General features: G+C 37.7%; 5 protein-coding genes across 8 annotated transcripts in view; 2 read left to right on the top strand and 3 right to left on the bottom strand.

The window, feature by feature from the left end:
* Positions 1–12: 12 nt before the first annotated feature.
* Positions 13–2,917, bottom strand: LOC143306089 (glutamate receptor ionotropic, kainate 2). The gene is made up of 7 exons (XM_076692399.1): positions 2,272–2,917; positions 1,863–2,192; positions 1,617–1,782; positions 1,083–1,291; positions 794–883; positions 548–720; positions 13–468 (listed from the first exon to the last, which is right to left on the bottom strand). The coding sequence occupies exons 1-7, from the start codon at positions 2,776–2,778 to the stop codon at positions 264–266; spliced, it is 1,680 nt and encodes a 559-aa protein (XP_076548514.1). The 5' UTR covers positions 2,779–2,917; the 3' UTR covers positions 13–263.
* Positions 2,918–4,235: 1,318 nt separating this feature from the next.
* Positions 4,236–6,098, top strand: ref(2)P (refractory to sigma P). The gene is made up of 3 exons (XM_034340787.2): positions 4,236–4,680; positions 4,774–5,705; positions 5,777–6,098. The coding sequence occupies exons 1-3, from the start codon at positions 4,512–4,514 to the stop codon at positions 6,008–6,010; spliced, it is 1,335 nt and encodes a 444-aa protein (XP_034196678.1). The 5' UTR covers positions 4,236–4,511; the 3' UTR covers positions 6,011–6,098.
* On the bottom strand, positions 6,055–8,012 carry mRpS29 (mitochondrial ribosomal protein S29). 2 transcript variants are annotated; one of them, XM_034340788.2, is made up of 6 exons: positions 7,893–8,012; positions 7,381–7,704; positions 7,206–7,298; positions 6,981–7,117; positions 6,574–6,921; positions 6,055–6,504 (listed from the first exon to the last, which is right to left on the bottom strand). In XM_034340788.2, exons 1-6 carry the CDS (start codon positions 7,954–7,956, stop codon positions 6,268–6,270), a joined length of 1,203 nt encoding a protein of 400 aa, XP_034196679.1. In that variant the 5' UTR covers positions 7,957–8,012; the 3' UTR covers positions 6,055–6,267. The 2 variants fall into 2 exon arrangements, with proteins under 2 accessions (XP_034196679.1, XP_034196680.1); XM_034340789.2 differs by having other exon boundaries at positions 7,823–7,977.
* Positions 8,013–8,605: 593 nt separating this feature from the next.
* On the top strand, positions 8,606–10,607 carry Ada (adenosine deaminase-like protein). The gene is made up of 7 exons (XM_034340783.2): positions 8,606–9,092; positions 9,213–9,343; positions 9,431–9,622; positions 9,707–9,944; positions 10,021–10,156; positions 10,230–10,330; positions 10,407–10,607. Exons 1-7 carry the CDS (start codon positions 9,054–9,056, stop codon positions 10,605–10,607), a joined length of 1,038 nt encoding a protein of 345 aa, XP_034196674.1. The 5' UTR covers positions 8,606–9,053.
* Positions 10,608–10,967: 360 nt separating this feature from the next.
* Positions 10,968–16,752, bottom strand: part of retn (retained) — a 72,464-nt gene continuing 66,679 nt past the window's right edge. For 2 of the 3 annotated variants that reach the window (XM_034340780.2, XM_034340781.2), the window contains exons 6-9: positions 13,945–14,303; positions 12,847–13,216; positions 12,570–12,766; positions 10,968–12,475 (exon numbers count right to left, since the gene is read on the bottom strand). In XM_034340780.2, coding sequence (XP_034196671.2) covers positions 12,300–12,475; positions 12,570–12,766; positions 12,847–13,216; positions 13,945–14,303 — 1,102 coding nt within the window. In that variant the 3' untranslated portion in view covers positions 10,968–12,299. The remainder of the gene's footprint in view (positions 12,476–12,569; positions 12,767–12,846; positions 13,217–13,944; positions 14,304–16,752) is intronic. The other variant, XM_034340782.2, reaches the window with a different exon arrangement.

The raw sequence follows: 16,752 nt of genomic DNA, 5'->3' as shown, positions 1-16,752 counted from the left end.
TTTGTTGTTTCAAACTACTGTTGCTACTTTGATGCTATTGAAAATTTGTCTTTTCGCCTTCATTTTTAACACTAGAACCAATGACTTTTGATGCACACTGATTTTTATGTTGAAAATAATACAGAAAGTTAGATAAGGGCTATCTCGACGATAGCCAACATACATATCAGCAAAAATACCTCGTTAAAATTTATAAATTAAAGTAAGAAACTTGAAACCAGTCATTTTGACTAGTTTGATAGTTCTAGTGTTAATTACCTTACCTAATTAATCAACGAACGCTTCCTACACTTGCTGCAACAAATCTCTATACTTAATAATAGAAGCGACAATGCAACTCCGCAAATGAAGATCAACAATACAGATGCAACGCTGCTGAATCCAACCGGCTCAAAATTCTTTTCCTCTTCGTCAGTTTCATCGCGCATGAAACGATTCAACAAACCGCTGTTCAATAATTTCTTCAAGCTGCAACAGAGTGATAAATAAACTTTCTAATCAAACACCAATATCTTTATCTATTATAATTCGCATAACAGATACGAACTGGTAATTGAAAGCGTCAGTGTACTGACTACCCTTCGGAAGGACCAGGGTTAAGCTGGTTGTACGACCGGCATTGAGGCAAGCGACTTGACATGGAATATGAAATTCTACCGCTACTTTCTTCATGCGTTTACTAGAACTGCAGTAAAACGCCACGTTGCGACTATTGCAGAGCTATAAACGTACAGAACAACTCCTGCTGAAAATTCTTTTCGAAATGTTCGCTGGTTAAAGTGTAAAAACATACGCTTTGAAATGCACTTGTTATATCATACGGCTGAGCGTCTTTTGGTTTCAACATCGGTCGGATTTTCAGCGACCACGGATCCTTCGAGTTCTGAAAATGAAATTACAAATTAATACACAAACCAACTTATAAAAAAACAATTCTTTTTTCACCTGTTTCGATTCTTCGAGTTACTTATATATACTCACAACCGTACGTGCAACACTCCTGACGTAACACTTGAACGAGCGAGCAAGAGTGAAAGTATCTATATCGCGTGTCAGAATTTTTCGTTACCGAACAAACTTACGAAAAGCATGTCGAAATCCGCGGTACCTCTCAAAACGATCACTTTATATGTGCCATCCTCGAGGAACTCGTCGATCGTCCGAAACGGTATGTCGCGAACGTGAGCTGTTAAGAAGCCGATCAGGGATGCCGAATACGCAGTGGTTATCACGAAAGCAGTCAGAAGCAGGGTGCAATATGCGATTTTCAGCGTGGTATGTCGTGGAAATTCTGCAAAGAAACATTTATACACGAGTCAGATCGACGATGATGGTTTTCGAAAATGTAGAAAATGAAAAATGAAATTGTCGTTGTCTCAGCGGTTAGCCGTCCAAGGGTTAATAAATTATTCATTGATCCTAGCAAATGATGCGATAGCACTATCTATTTAATTTAACGCTTTCGCGACTGATATCGTGTATTCGTGACTACACAGTGACGGGAATACATTATTATTCTTTACTTTATCTAATATTTACCGAATGTGACGACGACTTTACTTTAGTGCTTTAAACACTGCTACTTTCGCGACGAAACTTAAAGCGTTTTAATTTACCTACAAGTCCCTGCTGACACATGATACCCAATATCCGAAAAATTTCTTCGTAAAATACACCACGCATCACATCAGAAGACTCGATACGAGATCTTAGAAAAGTCAGAGTACAAACAGAAACTAGACAGCAGGCAAATATAAACTTCCAAACGATGGTACTGAAAGCCTGGAAAACATAATTTTCAAGGATCATTAATGATTATGTATATCATTGCAATCATAGATATATGCACGTTTACGACATACTTTGAGGTAGGCGAACCATCTGACGGAAAATATATCCGGTTTCTTCAAGAAGAGACAGCTCTTGGTGGTTATTATAGGAGCCAGGTAATCGACGTAATCTAATCTAGTGTTGGTCATCGTAAAATCGGACACCCCGATGTCTACCATCTTCGATGCGATGAGACGTAGAGCTCCGGTCCAACGTTTCGTCGTCACATTGAAACTTCCGTATTCCCATTCTTTGGCTACGATGTCCAGAGTAAAATTCATAGCAATTTCGAGCTCCCTGATCGCGGCACTGAAATATCCTTCCAATTTGTTGTTTTTTTCATACGTGAGGAGAATCGACTGCTGCAAACAAAAGTGAATCGAACCGTTTATCCGATGATTATGCTTGGAGAACAGCATAGAGAAATCTGTGAAATCTTACCGTGACGGTAACACCTCGAAGAACCTTTCCTCTCAAATCGTTTCTTCTCTCGTACATGGCCAAGTTCGAGAGCAATTCAACAATAGGTTGCGACGATTCTTCCGTAGCATTCTGCCATTTGAACAAACTGTACATTTCCGTTGTTTCTCCGTCCAGTGAGTACCATTCGCGAAGAATATTATCAACGTTACTCATCACCAACATTTTCGTGTTGAAGGACAAATGAAAAGGGTTTCCTTGCGGTACTTTACATTCATCCATTGGTACGGAAGTGAGAGACACGCATACCACAAGCCATGCGAAATTTGACATTTTTATTGATTTTGTTTTAGATGAAAACTCGTGAAATGCCGTTGATCCAATTAACAAGTTAATGATCAACGGCCGAGAGACGTTCGTATAATATCTTGTCAGCATGTGCGTATCTTTGATTGAAAGGCTCATCGTGGTGATTTGTTCCTGTTCAAGTATATAGGACCATGTATGAATTGTGTACATTATCTTCATACCTGAACAACACGAAAAAAAAATGTCATGTATCGTTGATTTTCCGAATCTAATAATGATTATTTAAAAGGAAAAAGATTTACAAAAATCGTACTATCTAAATTTTTGTTGACTGGATACAAGAAGATGACGGAGGAAGCCGAGTAAAAGCTACGAATTGTTTTTACCAACGAGAGATAAATATTCGCGTAATCGGTTGCTTTTGTTAAATAAACGTAGAACAAGATGAAATTTAAATAAACGACGAGTCTCATTTTGGTTGTGTTCCGACTTCTAGAAAGTTGTAACGTGAAACGTCGTGAGAAAAACGCGAGCACAGGTAACGACTGTAATGACCGAATGAATTCCTGCAAATAAGGACGAACACTTTTATTACGGATAATTGTATACGTGCACGAACGAACGATAAATATCTAAACACGTTCAAGTAGAACTTTTTACGGGAAAAATGCAATTTCTTTAAAATATGAGTGGTACAGGTATGACGCTAACCCGGCATTAAAGAGAATCTAATGAACCGATATCAATTATCGAGACCTAGTGCAAATAAGAAATGTTATTAATTTTGTTATTGCGATCATTCGGTTAGATAATAATGATTCATCACATTATTATCATGATAGTAATTTCATTACAATATGAAATGCTAAAGAATTGCGAATAGAACCCTATTTCATTAAAGTTAAAAGTCACCAATCAATCAACCTTGCACGTACGTGTCTGAAATATTTATCGTACAGAAAATTAATTTCAAATTTGCAATGTAAACGATCGTATTGATACGTATTCCATTAGAAAATTACACTTTAATGATTGACCGGGGTTGTACTTTTATTCGTGAGCGATCATTCGTCACTGAAGAATATATAAATGTTCCATGTTATAATGATTATAGTATTTCATTTACATAATTATCGAATCTACGAAACAATAAAATGATTGAAATAATATACTTGCTTAAAAATGTAACAAAAATATTCCATTAAATTATATTCAGTTAATACGGTCGAGAATAAACTAAGTTACGCTTATGTGCGATGCGTTCTTTCTAGAAAGAAATACTCTAACGCTTATTTATCGTATTTGTAAAATCCTAATAAGAACAAAAAATTGATTTAGTCTTTAATCAGTGTAAACAATTGGTCCAAATATAATGAAGAATGTAAAAACAATATATATTAATATGATGCAACAATGTGCGAATGACGATTTGAATGTTTGTAATCGTGATATCGTGAATCATCGTTTCCATGTAGAAGTCACGTGATTAGCTGTCAAATTTTGCATCTCATTCAAAAATGGCGCCGCTCAAGTTTCTGCAAAACATTATGATTAAATCGCGTAGAAATACATTTTTAAGAATACGATTTACTTCGTCGTCTATTAAAACATGATAGACGATATAAAATACATCGTTTCTTAGGTACTTTATTAAAATATAATTGTACAAATTTAAAAAAATGTTCAATTGATATCAAGTCACCGGATACGCCATTTTGTTTCGCATTATGCTGAGTAGGTTTGATAGATGTGTGTATTGCTACCTATAAAAAGGACGCTGGAATCGGCTAGACATCCAGAAAACGAAATTTTGTGCAAAACCTTGTGAATTGTTGAGAATAATATTTTTAATAGATTTGTACGAACGTGGACAACTTGTGTAAAACACAGAAACATTTAAAGGTGCAACTGAGATATTTGTAATTGCGTAATTACTTATATTTTCGTTTGACATGTCAGTACTTGAGGATTATAAAATTTATCTACTTAATAATGATTCGGGTATCGAAGAAATTCGAAGATTCAGTACCCATGAGCATTATAATTTCGATTTATTTTGTGACAAAATAAAAAATCTTTTTCCCGACTTGTACGATGGAAATTTCCTCGTCTTATGGAAAGGTAATATTTTAAATGTAACACTCTTAAGTCATTCAATTTTATTTCCTGTTTTATATTGTATCATTAAACAATTAATATGTTGCAATTTTGCAGATGACGAAGGTGATGAGATTACTGTATCAAATGATGAAGAGTTAAAATCTGCTATTAGAAGCATGTTATCGGGAGTATATAAAATATATATAAAAAGAACTTCACAAAATAAGAAACAAGAAGCATCACCTCCTAAAAATGAAACAGTAATTCATCCGGGTATATGTTGTGACAATTGTAATGGTGATGTACTTGGATATAGATACAAATGTATCCAATGTGAAGATTATGATCTATGTGCACAGTGTGAAGCAAAAGGTTTACATCCACACCATTATATGATTCGTATGCCACAACCATTGCAATGGTATCACAGTCAAGGTTTAATTTATTGTTTGAGAAAATTCCTCAGAAAGAGTAATATACATTCAAATAAGAAACATGGCTCAAATGAACATTCAAGGAGAAAGAAAAAGTGTCATGAATTTGCACTTAATTATAATGTTTTGCCTTGGTTGGAAGCTTTTGTGCCCTATTTGAACAGTTTCATTGAAACACAGGATGAACCGTGTCCTTCTGATAGTGCAGGTCCTTCAAAAGAAACACCAAAACAGAAAGATGAACAGAATTCTAAAGCTTATGTTAGAGTTTATCAAACTGACAGTGATGATTTGGATGTTGTTATTGAAGTTGATTCTGATAAACCATTAGATTGTTCAGCTCACAACACTGAAAAAAGGCAAGAATTTAAAGAAGATGCGTCCATAAATAAAAATGATTCCAACAAATTTCCTGGTGAAGGAAGAAAATTGTTTGATGAGGCAAAAGATGACAAAGCATCTGTATCAGATACTACATCAATCATAAGTCAGGATTCTATTATAAAGACCACAGCAGCAGATGAATGGACAATTGTGGATAAACATGGAAGTTCTGAAATCAGCAGTGCATCCTCAGTTTTGTCTAATTTAAATGAAACTGTTGAAAATCAGGTAAGATATCGTAAAAAATATTTTAAACAGTATAAGAATTTTTATCAATATGGTTGTTCATTTTCAAAAAGGCTCCCTCTGCACCAACATCGCCGCCAGAGAGAAACTCCACCGACAAGAAAATTTACCCGCAACTACCAGAAGAAGCAAAAATATTTCATTCAAATCCAACAATTCAAACAGCTGTTGAGTCCATGATACAAATGGGTTTCTCCAATCAAGGCGGATTGTTGACTTACTTATTAGAAGCTGAAAACGGTAACATCAATAAAGTTTTAGATTTGCTTCAGTCTACAAACAAGTGAATATTAAAATTTAAATGTGATTACAACGTTTAGAGTAGTTTACACTTGATCGATTTTTTTTGGTTATATAAAAACAGTAGTAATGGTATCAAACATTCCGTAAACTAATGCAGCCTGATTTAACACCAAATAAATTTGTTGTATAATGGTTTAAAATATATGAACTATGTAGTTCAAAATAATGGCTAAATAAATGTAACAAATACAAAAAATAAATAAATTTCTTAGTAATAATGTTTATTTATAAACAATATGTCCTATAATGATTTACAACGATCCCAGACATCGAGTGGATTTTTGTTAGTTAATAATTCTATTTCTCTTTGTCCTTGAGGACTAAATTTTCTAATCCATTTTCGGTCTTCATAGTATTCTAAAATAGTTTTGAACTCATCTACAGTATAATTTTCAACATTCATAGGGAGAAAAGGATCTAAATGCTCAAATCCCTTTTTATCAAGTAAATATTTTGGATAAATAGATTCTGTTCTATCCTGTAAATGAAAATAATTATTAGATCTATTTTACATATAACTCATTATAATCATTGAATTATTATATACCCTAGTTGCTCTTATATCCACTGACAAAAGTACGGCACCATTACACCAATTATACTCTGCACTATTATAAAATGGTGCTGTTAATGATATCCTTTCAGGTGGTACATATTTACGTGTTTCATCACGTATTGATGTAGAATTAGAAATAAATGAATTAAAACCATCTATAACAACTAGTGTTCTACATTTTCCTGCTGTACTAGCTGCCTTAAGTTCATCTATTAATGCACTGACAACTCCACAAGCAAATTTAGTTCGCTGTATTCCAAATTCAATAAGACTAAGAAGTGATTCTCCAGCTTTTGTAGTTTCTCGTTGAGACCAGTTATAATCCTTAGAAACTTTCAACTATAAAACAATTATATTAGTTATATTTATAAAATAAATCATTTTTATATGTTACTTACATCAAATTTTGATAATGTTAATTGATTTAAAGTAGAAAAATATTTTAACCATATTGCTGCATTTTGAGGTAAATCTAATTGACCTGGTATCAGGGGAGATTCTGCAATATCCTTTGGGAACTTGTACCAATTGCAAACTAAACATAATACAAAATATGCCTAATACATACACAATCTGAATATATATATATATATATATATTACATTCAATAAAATTCAACTTACTCCATGGTAAATGAATAACAATAAACTGTCTTGCAAGACCGTAATGAACTAAATGCATCAATGTTGTTGATTTTCCTACCCCAGTTTTACCATCTAATAAATAGTGAAAGTATAGTTATATATAATTAAATTACAAATGTTATGTTAAGGATAATAAGCAAATTCAAAAGGATACATAAGACATATCTGTTTACAGGTTTTGTATAATCTGTTTGTTCCAGATATGATATTAATTCAATTGCAGGTTTTCTAACCAGAATGCCAAATTCTCTAAAAATGTCAATTCTCTTTACTGTTTCCTTTGGTAGTTCATTTTTTAATAATTTTGTAACATCTGACGGCACTGTGTAAATTCGACTTAAATGACGTGCATTATGGTTCGGGGGATATGATTCCAATACACGAAAAGGTGCGATATCTATATCTTGAACCTCTTTCACAGCAGCTGTTATTACTGTTCGTCGTCCTCTTATAATACGTAGTTTACTAAACACTGAACCTGATAAAATAAGAAAACAAATTTTGCAATCATAATGCAATGAAAATATACCTAACAATATACATTGATCAGATTTAATTCTTATATAAACTAAATTGAACTTTGAAAATAAACGTACTAGTATAGGATATCATATTAATCTATTTTTTTTAGAGTATATATTTATAACTTATTTCACATGAGGTTACCGCTGGTTACCGCTATTCCAAAACACAGCCAGCCATATTTATTACTGTGGAACTCGTTTACCATTTATACCGCAGTTCACCAGAGTCCATAACTGCGAAAAGACCCGTTTTCGTTCTTCACGCATCTCTAGTGCGCATCTTCGCCCTGATTGGCGATATTTCCAAACGAAGTGGAAAGCGATTAGCAGAGAGCTCGCTGCGTTCCCCCACCATCTTCCAACCTGCGCGTCACAGTTATGGACTTTGGTGAACTGCGGTATACTTCTATAAAATGTGAGAAATATCCCTATGCAAGCGTTGAAAATTTTACCGACAGTCCCTAAAAAAATCTCCAGAAACGAGTTCCCAAATTACATATACAGGGTGATCCTCTCGCTAGTAGACTCAAAGGAAATGCCGCCACACCGTTATGAATGGACTCAATCCCTTTTCTCGACAGGGGTGCATACTGTAGCTGTGTCCATGAAAAGGTATCGATGACAGAAAAAGGACTTGGGCCACTTCATGCTATTATGGCGGTACTTTCTTTGAGACCACTAGCGAGAGGATCACCCTGTAGCTAATGTAGTATATGTGTGTGATTTAGGTGGATGCGAAAAGTGACGTAGAATAGCATGCCGATAGTTGGATGCAATAACCGAGGTGGCGCTGAAATCAATTTCTGTTCGGTCTAAGTTTCGATGCAACGTTGACTGTTTTACCGATGCGGAATTCGAAGTTCGGCCTCGACGCTCTTTGCCGGTCGTCAATTCGATTCTATTTTCTGGGTATGGGTTCCATCATTAGCTGTATTTAAATTACTCATAAAATTGATATAGTAGAAGAAATAAGCAAATGCATGGGCTGTACCCTCTTTTTCTAAGATAAATGTAAACCTAACTAACTCAGATAGTATCAAATTTACGGTTTGACTAAACCCGCTAAAATGGTCGGCACCCACATGCGTCTGCCTGTAGCTAGCGACACCGTTCATTGGACATGAAGCCAATATGGCGTCACAGTAACGTAGCAAATGCACTAAAAGTGTCAATCTTTACACGCTCATAATTTTTTAACCACTGGATTTCTAAAATTAAGACTTACATTTTTGGATTCTACATATCAGAAAAAGGTCCAAAATTTTTGGTCCGTTAAAGTAAAGTTCAGCCTTTGTTTTTTACAATGAATTTGGAAGCTTTCTGTCAGTCCTTACCAAAATTGGTATGTATAATTTTCAAATTTTATCTATACAGAAGGTTAATATTTATGATCGCAAACTACTTTCTAAATTTGTTTATGCATGATTGAAGATAAATAAAACTTAATTTATGTATTTAACAGGAACTTCATGCTCATTTGAATGGATCACTAAGTACAAATACTTTAAAAAAGTTATATAAGATGCAGAATCCTAACTCAGAGGATTGTGAAAACATAGCTATGAATATTGATTGTTTTTCATCACTAGGCGAGTACGATAATTTATTTATAAGTTCTATTTTATTAGTTTTTATACTTTACATTATGTTTATTGTACTGAAAGTAATCATTTTTCATAGGTGTTTTAAAGTATTTGATATAGCACATTCGCTAACAGTAACACCAGATGCTGTTTTCCAGTCTACTTATGAAACAATTAAAGAATTCAAAGATGAAAATGTGATCTATCTAGAACTCAGAAGTACACCTCGTGCTGTTGATGGAAAAATGACAAAACAAGAATATGTAGAGTCTATTATAAGAGCATTTCAGTAATAACAATTTAATATTGATATCATTATTTTGAAAAATAAGATATTAGGTAAATTTGAAATTCAACTGTTTCATAATTTAAGGAGTTGCGAGGCAGATTTTCCAAGCATACTTGTGAAGTTACTGATATCTATTAATCGTAAACAAGGATATATAGCTGCAAAGGAAAATGTACAGTTGGCAATAGAATATTTCAAGAAATATTCCCACTACATTGTAGGACTTGATCTTAGTGGAGATCCAATGGCAGGTGAACCATTTTTAAAATTAATAGAAAAAGCTAAAATGGCTGGTCTAAAAATTTCAGCTCATTGTGCAGAGGTAAAATTTATTTTGTATATTTAAATTACATTTCGAATATTATTGAAGTAACGACCTTTCATTGCCGTGAGTATAGATTTCAAATGAAACAGAAGCAACGGATATTCTTGAATTTAAACCAAATAGATTAGGACATTGTACTTGTATTCATCCTAACTTGCAAGGATCAAATCGTTTATTTAACATGCTTCTTGCCTCGAAAATTCCTGTAGGTAAGAATGATGAAACTATGAAAGTTTACCAGTTAACTTACATAGATTCAATATTTGGTTTTCTTTTATTCAGAATTATGTCTAACATCGAATGTTAAATGTAAAACAGTACCATCTTATGCATCTCATCAGTTTAAATATTTGTATGAAGCTGAACATCCTATTTGCCTTGCTGTGAGTAATGTTTCCGATATTTATTTACATATTCATTCAATTCATCTTAAGTAAAATCTTTCGATCCTTTTTTCAGACCGACGACAAAGGTGTTTTCCATACATCTTTATCTCGAGAATATGAAATAGCCGCTTCAACATTTTCTCTATCGCGCAAAGATCTAGTGAATCTCTCTATGTCGTCCGTGCGGTACGCTTTCGCGACATCGGAGGAGAAAAACGTGCTGTCATCAAAAATTGAAACATTCAGTCGTGAAGTATGTGATACTATAAATTAAGGTTTAATTATTATGTATTTCAACAAATAAAAGAGCTGGTATTAATAAAATTGATCATTTATGTTTGTCGGGCATATCGGGGGTGTAGAAAATTATAAAATTTCAGTCAAACTGAACGATAACAATTACAAACGCGACGAGAAATCCTTAAATGAATTATTAAAAGTGTGGACCCTTAACGAGATAGCAGGACTATCGATATAAAAGTAATGCCGATTTTATTCGTTATGATATTCGTGGATTCGTTTACATGGATTTACAGATAACTAAATTGCTACTTATGGAGACTATAATAGTTACGTGTCTCAATGTTTTGTGTTTTTTTTCTTCAATAATATCATGTATTAATATATACAACATTTATAATAATTATTACAATATTATGCTTATAAGTGTGTGGTGCACCTTTGTTTCGGTATTGATCAAGAAAATTATTAATACCTACAATGGTAACGCTAACGCGTGATTCATTAAACATCATCGATTGTCTCATAAGCTATCAAAATCACAATTGAAAAATCTAACATTGCTTAGTGCTGTGAGTTTCCTTTCACACGTTACATTTTCGACAATAACATTGCGTATCTCTTTTCGTCAAACTTTTGTTCATTAAAATTTTCACGTTTCGTTATCGATCAAAAGTAAAAAACAAAAATGAACAAACTTAGCACCACTTGCAAAGAAAATGTCGAACAGCTGTCTGAAAAAAGCAAACTGCGTATAAACATCGTTAATTCCCAGAGATTTTTATGGAATTACTTTTATCCTTAAACGTCACGATTAAGAACGAACTACGAGCTTAGCTTAGCGAGAAAACGGGAGAGCAACAGGGAATCACTTTTCACGTGAATTTTTTATCTTTTTTTCATGTATTTTTCTGTTTTTTTTTTCTTCTTACCATTATTAGAACCGTTACTCGCTATATCTCGTCATAACAAGGTGATAATAGTAAATAGCTGCGATAATACTAATAGTAATGATAGGAATAGCGGTAATATAGTCATAATATAATTATATATTTTTATATATATATATATATTGACGATGACGTTAATATCGTTCTTTAATAACCAATAATAAGAAATTATTTCTACCATAATATATAATATTCGTCCTATGTAACAGTCTTTTTGGCTAACCTTCGAGCTATGAACAATAAAAACAGTTTCATCCCCTATCACGCGTATCCTCGCGGATCCTATAGATCATCAAAACTGCCACGTTTCATCCGTTTCCTGACAATCTATATTCTTAGAGATCAGCAAAAGGTCGCAAGTTTCTTCCCTATTTGCTATTCATACCATTTACTGTCGCGAGTACTATATATATATATATATATACTAATTATCTTATCTTTCGCTATTGTTTTGTATTCTAACAGCTATGACTAAGGGGATACTTTATTCTCGATCACTCTCAGCGTTATTCTTTTGATCTCCCGAACTTGGGACACACGTTTTTACCTCAGAATGATACGCGTGTTAGATACAACTTACTCTATCACGATAGAGAAAAAACCCCCGATGGTGATCATCGATCGAATTTAATTAGTCGTAGTAAAAAGAAATGTACACGTGCTGATTTAAAATGCTTTATATATAAAATGTCGGAAGGGAGGCCGATTTCGCTATGATGATTGATTATTATGTAATATGTCGTAGGAAGGAGGTGGTACGTTTTGTTATTTGTCATTCACGAGACCACGCTTCGCGACGCTTTACTGTGACTGTTACTGTTGCTGCTGTTATTTGTTGCTGCTGTACTGGCCGTGGTCCTGCTGTCGCTTTGGGCGAAAAGAACACCTTGGTACATCACACCGTTCAACTCCATACTGACTACTAGGGAATTATCACCGTTCCTTCCATCCCCTGTTATAAATAAAGAAAGAAATAAAACGTAATAATAAATTTCTATTACTTTCTACAACAAAAGAACGCAAACTTAAATCTTCTTCTCTATCACCTCGATTGGAGATCTTAATGTGCGTGCCTACGGAGGCAGTAGGGTGCTTCTCCATGGGGCTGTCGTCGTCTGCGAGCAACCGTTTCGCTGGCGGTGGTCCGGTAGTGCCAATCAGTTCCGGATCCCTTTTCACCTGTAAACTACCACCTGACGAGGGTGAGCTTTGTCTGGCAGGGGAGGAAGACACGGGCGACGACCTAAAACGCATACATTCAACGGTCGTACAAAGTGAAAACAGTGTTGTACTCTGTTGAAGATGAAATGATGAAAAACTTACGGATGCTTGTTGTTCTGGAATTGCAGTACGTACCTGAGTCCAAGATCGAGAGCTTCTCTCTGAGGTTCTGGACTGGAAGCTGGAGGTACTGGCGAGTGCGAGGCTTGAGGAGACAAGGGTGGCTGGTGACCAACACCTGGATACAAAGTGTTGTTGTTGTACATGTTCCATAAGGTGAGTCTAGACATTTCGAGGGCACTGAAACCCGCGTCTCTCGGTGGAGTGGAGGACGGTGGCGAGGCGCTTCCTTGTCGATGGATCATCGGCGGTGGTGTACCAGCCCCGGCGCTCCTTAGCTCCTTGTTCAGCAGCTTCACATATTCCACCATTCGTGCCTCAAACTCGGATGGTGCCATTCCGGGAATAGGTCCTGCAATCAGCAATGGATCACGTATCGGTATCGGTATCGTTATCGAAACACTCGAGGATGTTTCAGCCTTGAAAGAGGAAAGTTAAAAAAATTCCCTGTCGAACGAGAAAGGGGAGAACGATCGGGTATGTTGGACGCAAACGCAAATTCAGAGGGCGGCGCGAGGTAGGAAGGAGAAAGGGTGCTAGAACGTGGCAGGGAAATTGGTTAGAGGGTGGCAAAAGAGGACGAAAGGGGCGAAGCAATAGCGACGATGGTGGTGGGTAAGGGGCGAGAAGGAGGAAGAAAGGGATAGGGAAGTAGGAATGCTCGTTAGCGAGAGTCATCCGTTAACGCCTGTCTCCCGGAGGATCGTACAATCAATTACGCCTCCTTCGCTCTCGCATCATCATCTCCGGGGAGGCCTGGAACCCTAACTACCGATTTAAAATAAACTCCTGGCTCTTCCACTGCGTTTTCGAACCGTCTCTTTCCTTCTTTCGCATCTGTCTCCTAGCGTACCGCTAACTTTTCATTTCGACCCTTTCTCTGGCCTCCGCTTCGATTCTCCCGTTTCCGGTCTATTTCAATGTCTCTCCCTTGTTCAAATCCGCACATAAACGTTAAGCTTAATATGCAACAATCTAATAAAAGCCAAATCTCTCAGCGTGTTTACCAGGAAATGCAAGGTGAGAAGAGAGAGAGGGAGAGAAACAGAAAGGTATGAAAAGCAAGAGTTTTTGACTGACCGGCGTTTGGTGGCTGTCCAAGTGATCCCTGTGGGTGTTGCGGGTGGTGCGGATGGTGGGGCAACGGCGTGTGCGCGGCGCTTCCGTTCACCAGAGATTGCGGCCCGTGATGTTGACCGCCGGCTGCCACCGCCGTCACCAATGACAGCGGGGACATTTGGGCGTGCAACGCGAGCGAGTTTGGCGTGTGGGGATTCCTTTGCACCAGGCTCTCACCTGCCGCGCCGCCGCCGGCCGCGTATGCCCCGTAACTACTTCGACGTCCCTCCCGTCGATTTCCGTCGATCGCCGCCTGCAATTCCGCCGGTGTCGACAGCCGCTTCTTCTCGCACTCGTACGGATACAGGTATTTCATGTACCTGCAAAAAAAGAACACAAACAAACAAAACAATCAGAAGGTTAGAAATACGCAAAAAGCGAACAGTATATTGATCTCTTCGTTTGGAACCCGTTATCGGCTCGCTTCATCTGCACTTTCTAAGAAAATATGTACGGGCGAAAAAGATATCGTTTGTGTCTTAGAATAAAGCACGCGGTCTCTATAATTTACAACAACGCTCGTTAACGGTGAACAGTGAGCAGCACGGTCGGATAAAGCAACGAGACAAGAACGTATGCGAGCGGGTGCACGTTATTAATTTACATCGCGTCGGGATTGCAGCAGGCATTGTCCGTCGTACGGGCGGAAAACGTCGTCCCGGCTGGCCGAACTCGAAATTGGCAAACCAGAGACGACGTGCGATCCGTTGCTTAATTTAATCTTTGCAGAAAGTTTATATCCTGATCTCAATAGCGTCGATTGCGACGCACTTCGTCGAAACTCGATATTGAAACGAATAAAAAGAAGCGATATAACTATAAACATAAAATCTTCCGAAGAGAATAAAAGAAACAAACGTTCCATGAATACGTCTGCCTAAAACCGCAACGCGAAATCGATTTCTCGACAGAGGGTTGGAGCGAAGGAGGGTGAGAGACTGGTAATTTTTAAATATTGTTTATTTGGACTGTTGCTCTCACACACGTTCGTGAATAGACGTATCTTTGCAAGAGAACCGCATGGTCTATAATTCGCGCAGGGATCGTTCAGCTTTTACGATTGTCTGCCAGACCGCGGCCGAAACTAGCCTTGCGGCCCACTTTGTTCCCTCTCTTCGTTTCTCTTTTGTAAACCCAACTCTTCTTTATCGAACGAACCTGGAAGACAAGCACGGTTTCATCAAGTTCCACCGTGTACGCCCGATGAAACCTCTGTCCAGGTGTTCGTCCCGGGACCGGTGCATAAATCTCTCTTGCTGGGTGATAATCAAATTCGCACCTTTTCAAAGAATATGATAGCTGTAGCATAAAAAATAGTCACCGAGGATCTTCTGTCAAGGCGATAAAAGACCGTGAATTCCATTCGAATAAAACGTCGTCAAGATTTCGGAAGTTTAATCCTCGAAGATGGTTGCCCGATGGCGTACACGAAACTTCACGAAGACGAATGCGCCTGTCGTTGGTCATCCTGCTTGTTCAGTTTGAGATCGCAAAACGATCTGCTCCAAAGATCAGCGGGTTCGATAATAATAAAGATGGAATCTCTGCGAGTCTTTGCGAGCGAGCCAAGTTCCAAGCGGATAGTTAATACGAATTTGACGGCCGATTTATCCACGACTACGACTATTTTCGTCGACCAATTCGCTACGCGTCTGCCGGCTCGTGCTGGAGGTGGATGATATTAATTAAGACTCGCAGATTTGTCTCGACAAAGGAACCATTTTGCACCGAGCTTCCTGACGGATCCGAGAAGAGCAGGCGCGGGTGTAACAGCTGCTTCCTTTCGCGAACGCGTTTAATCGTCATCGCACGATGTTTCCAGCTTCGCGATCTCTAGTTTCGCGTTCGCATAAATTACCCGGCACCGTTTGCCGGGTAAACGAAGCTTTATTCGTCTCGAAACAGGAGAATCACGATGGTGGATAAAAACTTGGAAAGGAAATAATTTGATTGAAACAATAGCAAAGTGCTTTGGGCGCGAGGAAAGGCAGAGCTACTCTTGCTCTGGCAGGTGACGAATGGGGTTTAACCTGGCACGAGCCGTGCCGCTCTCCAGCCTTTCCACGGTTTTGAGTGTTCGCAGCACGGGTGAGGAACGTTAATATTGTCTGCTCCCCTAACCGAGCTTCTTTTGTGCCGGCCGCCGCTTCGTATATTTTTGTTTCGCGGAGAACATGCCGCTCGCTGATACAAGCCGCCATCTTAAGCACACAAACAGTCCTCCTTGCCGTTCGTGTTCACCATCGGTAATGATGATAGCGTTTTACAAACAACGGCTGTCCGGAAGGCGTCGAGTGTGCTTTGATGTCCCCACTCCCCCCGGGTTCTACTGTCTAACCTCCTGTCCCTTCGATTCTTTCGCTCTTGTATCAAGAGTTTTGGCCCGTTTCAAATTGCTCATAAACGTACAGGAAACGCGATACTAGTAGCGAAAGGATAAAGTGAAAATTTTCTGGCACCAGCTGTTGCGATACTCCAAAGGTTCGTTCACACTACAAGTACGCGTCATGGTTTTAATTTTACCCAGAGTTTCAGCGTAATGTGAATGAAACTTTTAGCTGAGAGTAATCAATGACGCGCCGAGTCCGACCGGAAGAGAAAGAAATGAATCGGAGGGAGTGGTGACTAGGAAGCAGCCCTAACTCCTTCGGGAGAAGAGGCACAAAAGGCCGGGTGTTCTTAGTCATCGGTGCAGATTTCATGCTCAGATGAGCTTTCGTCGAGCACGGGGACGGTGTTCATTGTATGCGAATTACCAGCCAACAGGCG

The sequence above is a fragment of the Osmia lignaria genome, chromosome 15, assembly GCF_051020975.1.
Source record: "Osmia lignaria lignaria isolate PbOS001 chromosome 15, iyOsmLign1, whole genome shotgun sequence".
In the NCBI taxonomy this organism is placed as follows: domain Eukaryota; kingdom Metazoa; phylum Arthropoda; class Insecta; order Hymenoptera; family Megachilidae; genus Osmia; species Osmia lignaria.
The sequence above is the reverse complement of the archived record's forward strand: the minus strand, read 5'-3'. Positions and strand labels throughout refer to the sequence as shown.

Bases quoted from the DNA above. Each gene is read 5' to 3' on its own strand.
- LOC143306089 (XM_076692399.1), bottom strand. From the start codon at position 2,778: ATGAAGATAATGTACACAATTCATACATGGTCCTATATACTTGAACAG. The intron at 1,783-1,862 runs GTATGTCGTAAA...TATGTTTTCCAG, and splicing joins GATGGTTCGCCTACCTCAAA to GCTTTCAGTACCATCGTTTG. The intron at 1,292-1,616 runs GTAAATTAAAAC...GTTTCTTTGCAG, and splicing joins GTGTCAGCAGGGACTTGTAG to AATTTCCACGACATACCACG.
- mRpS29 (XM_034340788.2), bottom strand. From the start codon at position 7,956: ATGGTAAACGAGTTCCACAGTAATAAATATGGCTGGCTGTGTTTTGGA. The intron at 7,705-7,892 runs GTAACCTCATGT...TTATTTTATCAG, and splicing joins TGGAATAGCGGTAACCAGCG to GTTCAGTGTTTAGTAAACTA. The intron at 7,118-7,205 runs GTAAGTTGAATT...TATTATGTTTAG, and splicing joins TGTTATTCATTTACCATGGA to TTTGCAATTGGTACAAGTTC.
- Ada (XM_034340783.2), top strand. From the start codon at position 9,054: ATGAATTTGGAAGCTTTCTGTCAGTCCTTACCAAAATTG. The intron at 9,093-9,212 runs GTATGTATAATT...TGTATTTAACAG, and splicing joins GTCAGTCCTTACCAAAATTG to GAACTTCATGCTCATTTGAA. The intron at 9,945-10,020 runs GTAAAATTTATT...CCGTGAGTATAG, and splicing joins TTTCAGCTCATTGTGCAGAG to ATTTCAAATGAAACAGAAGC.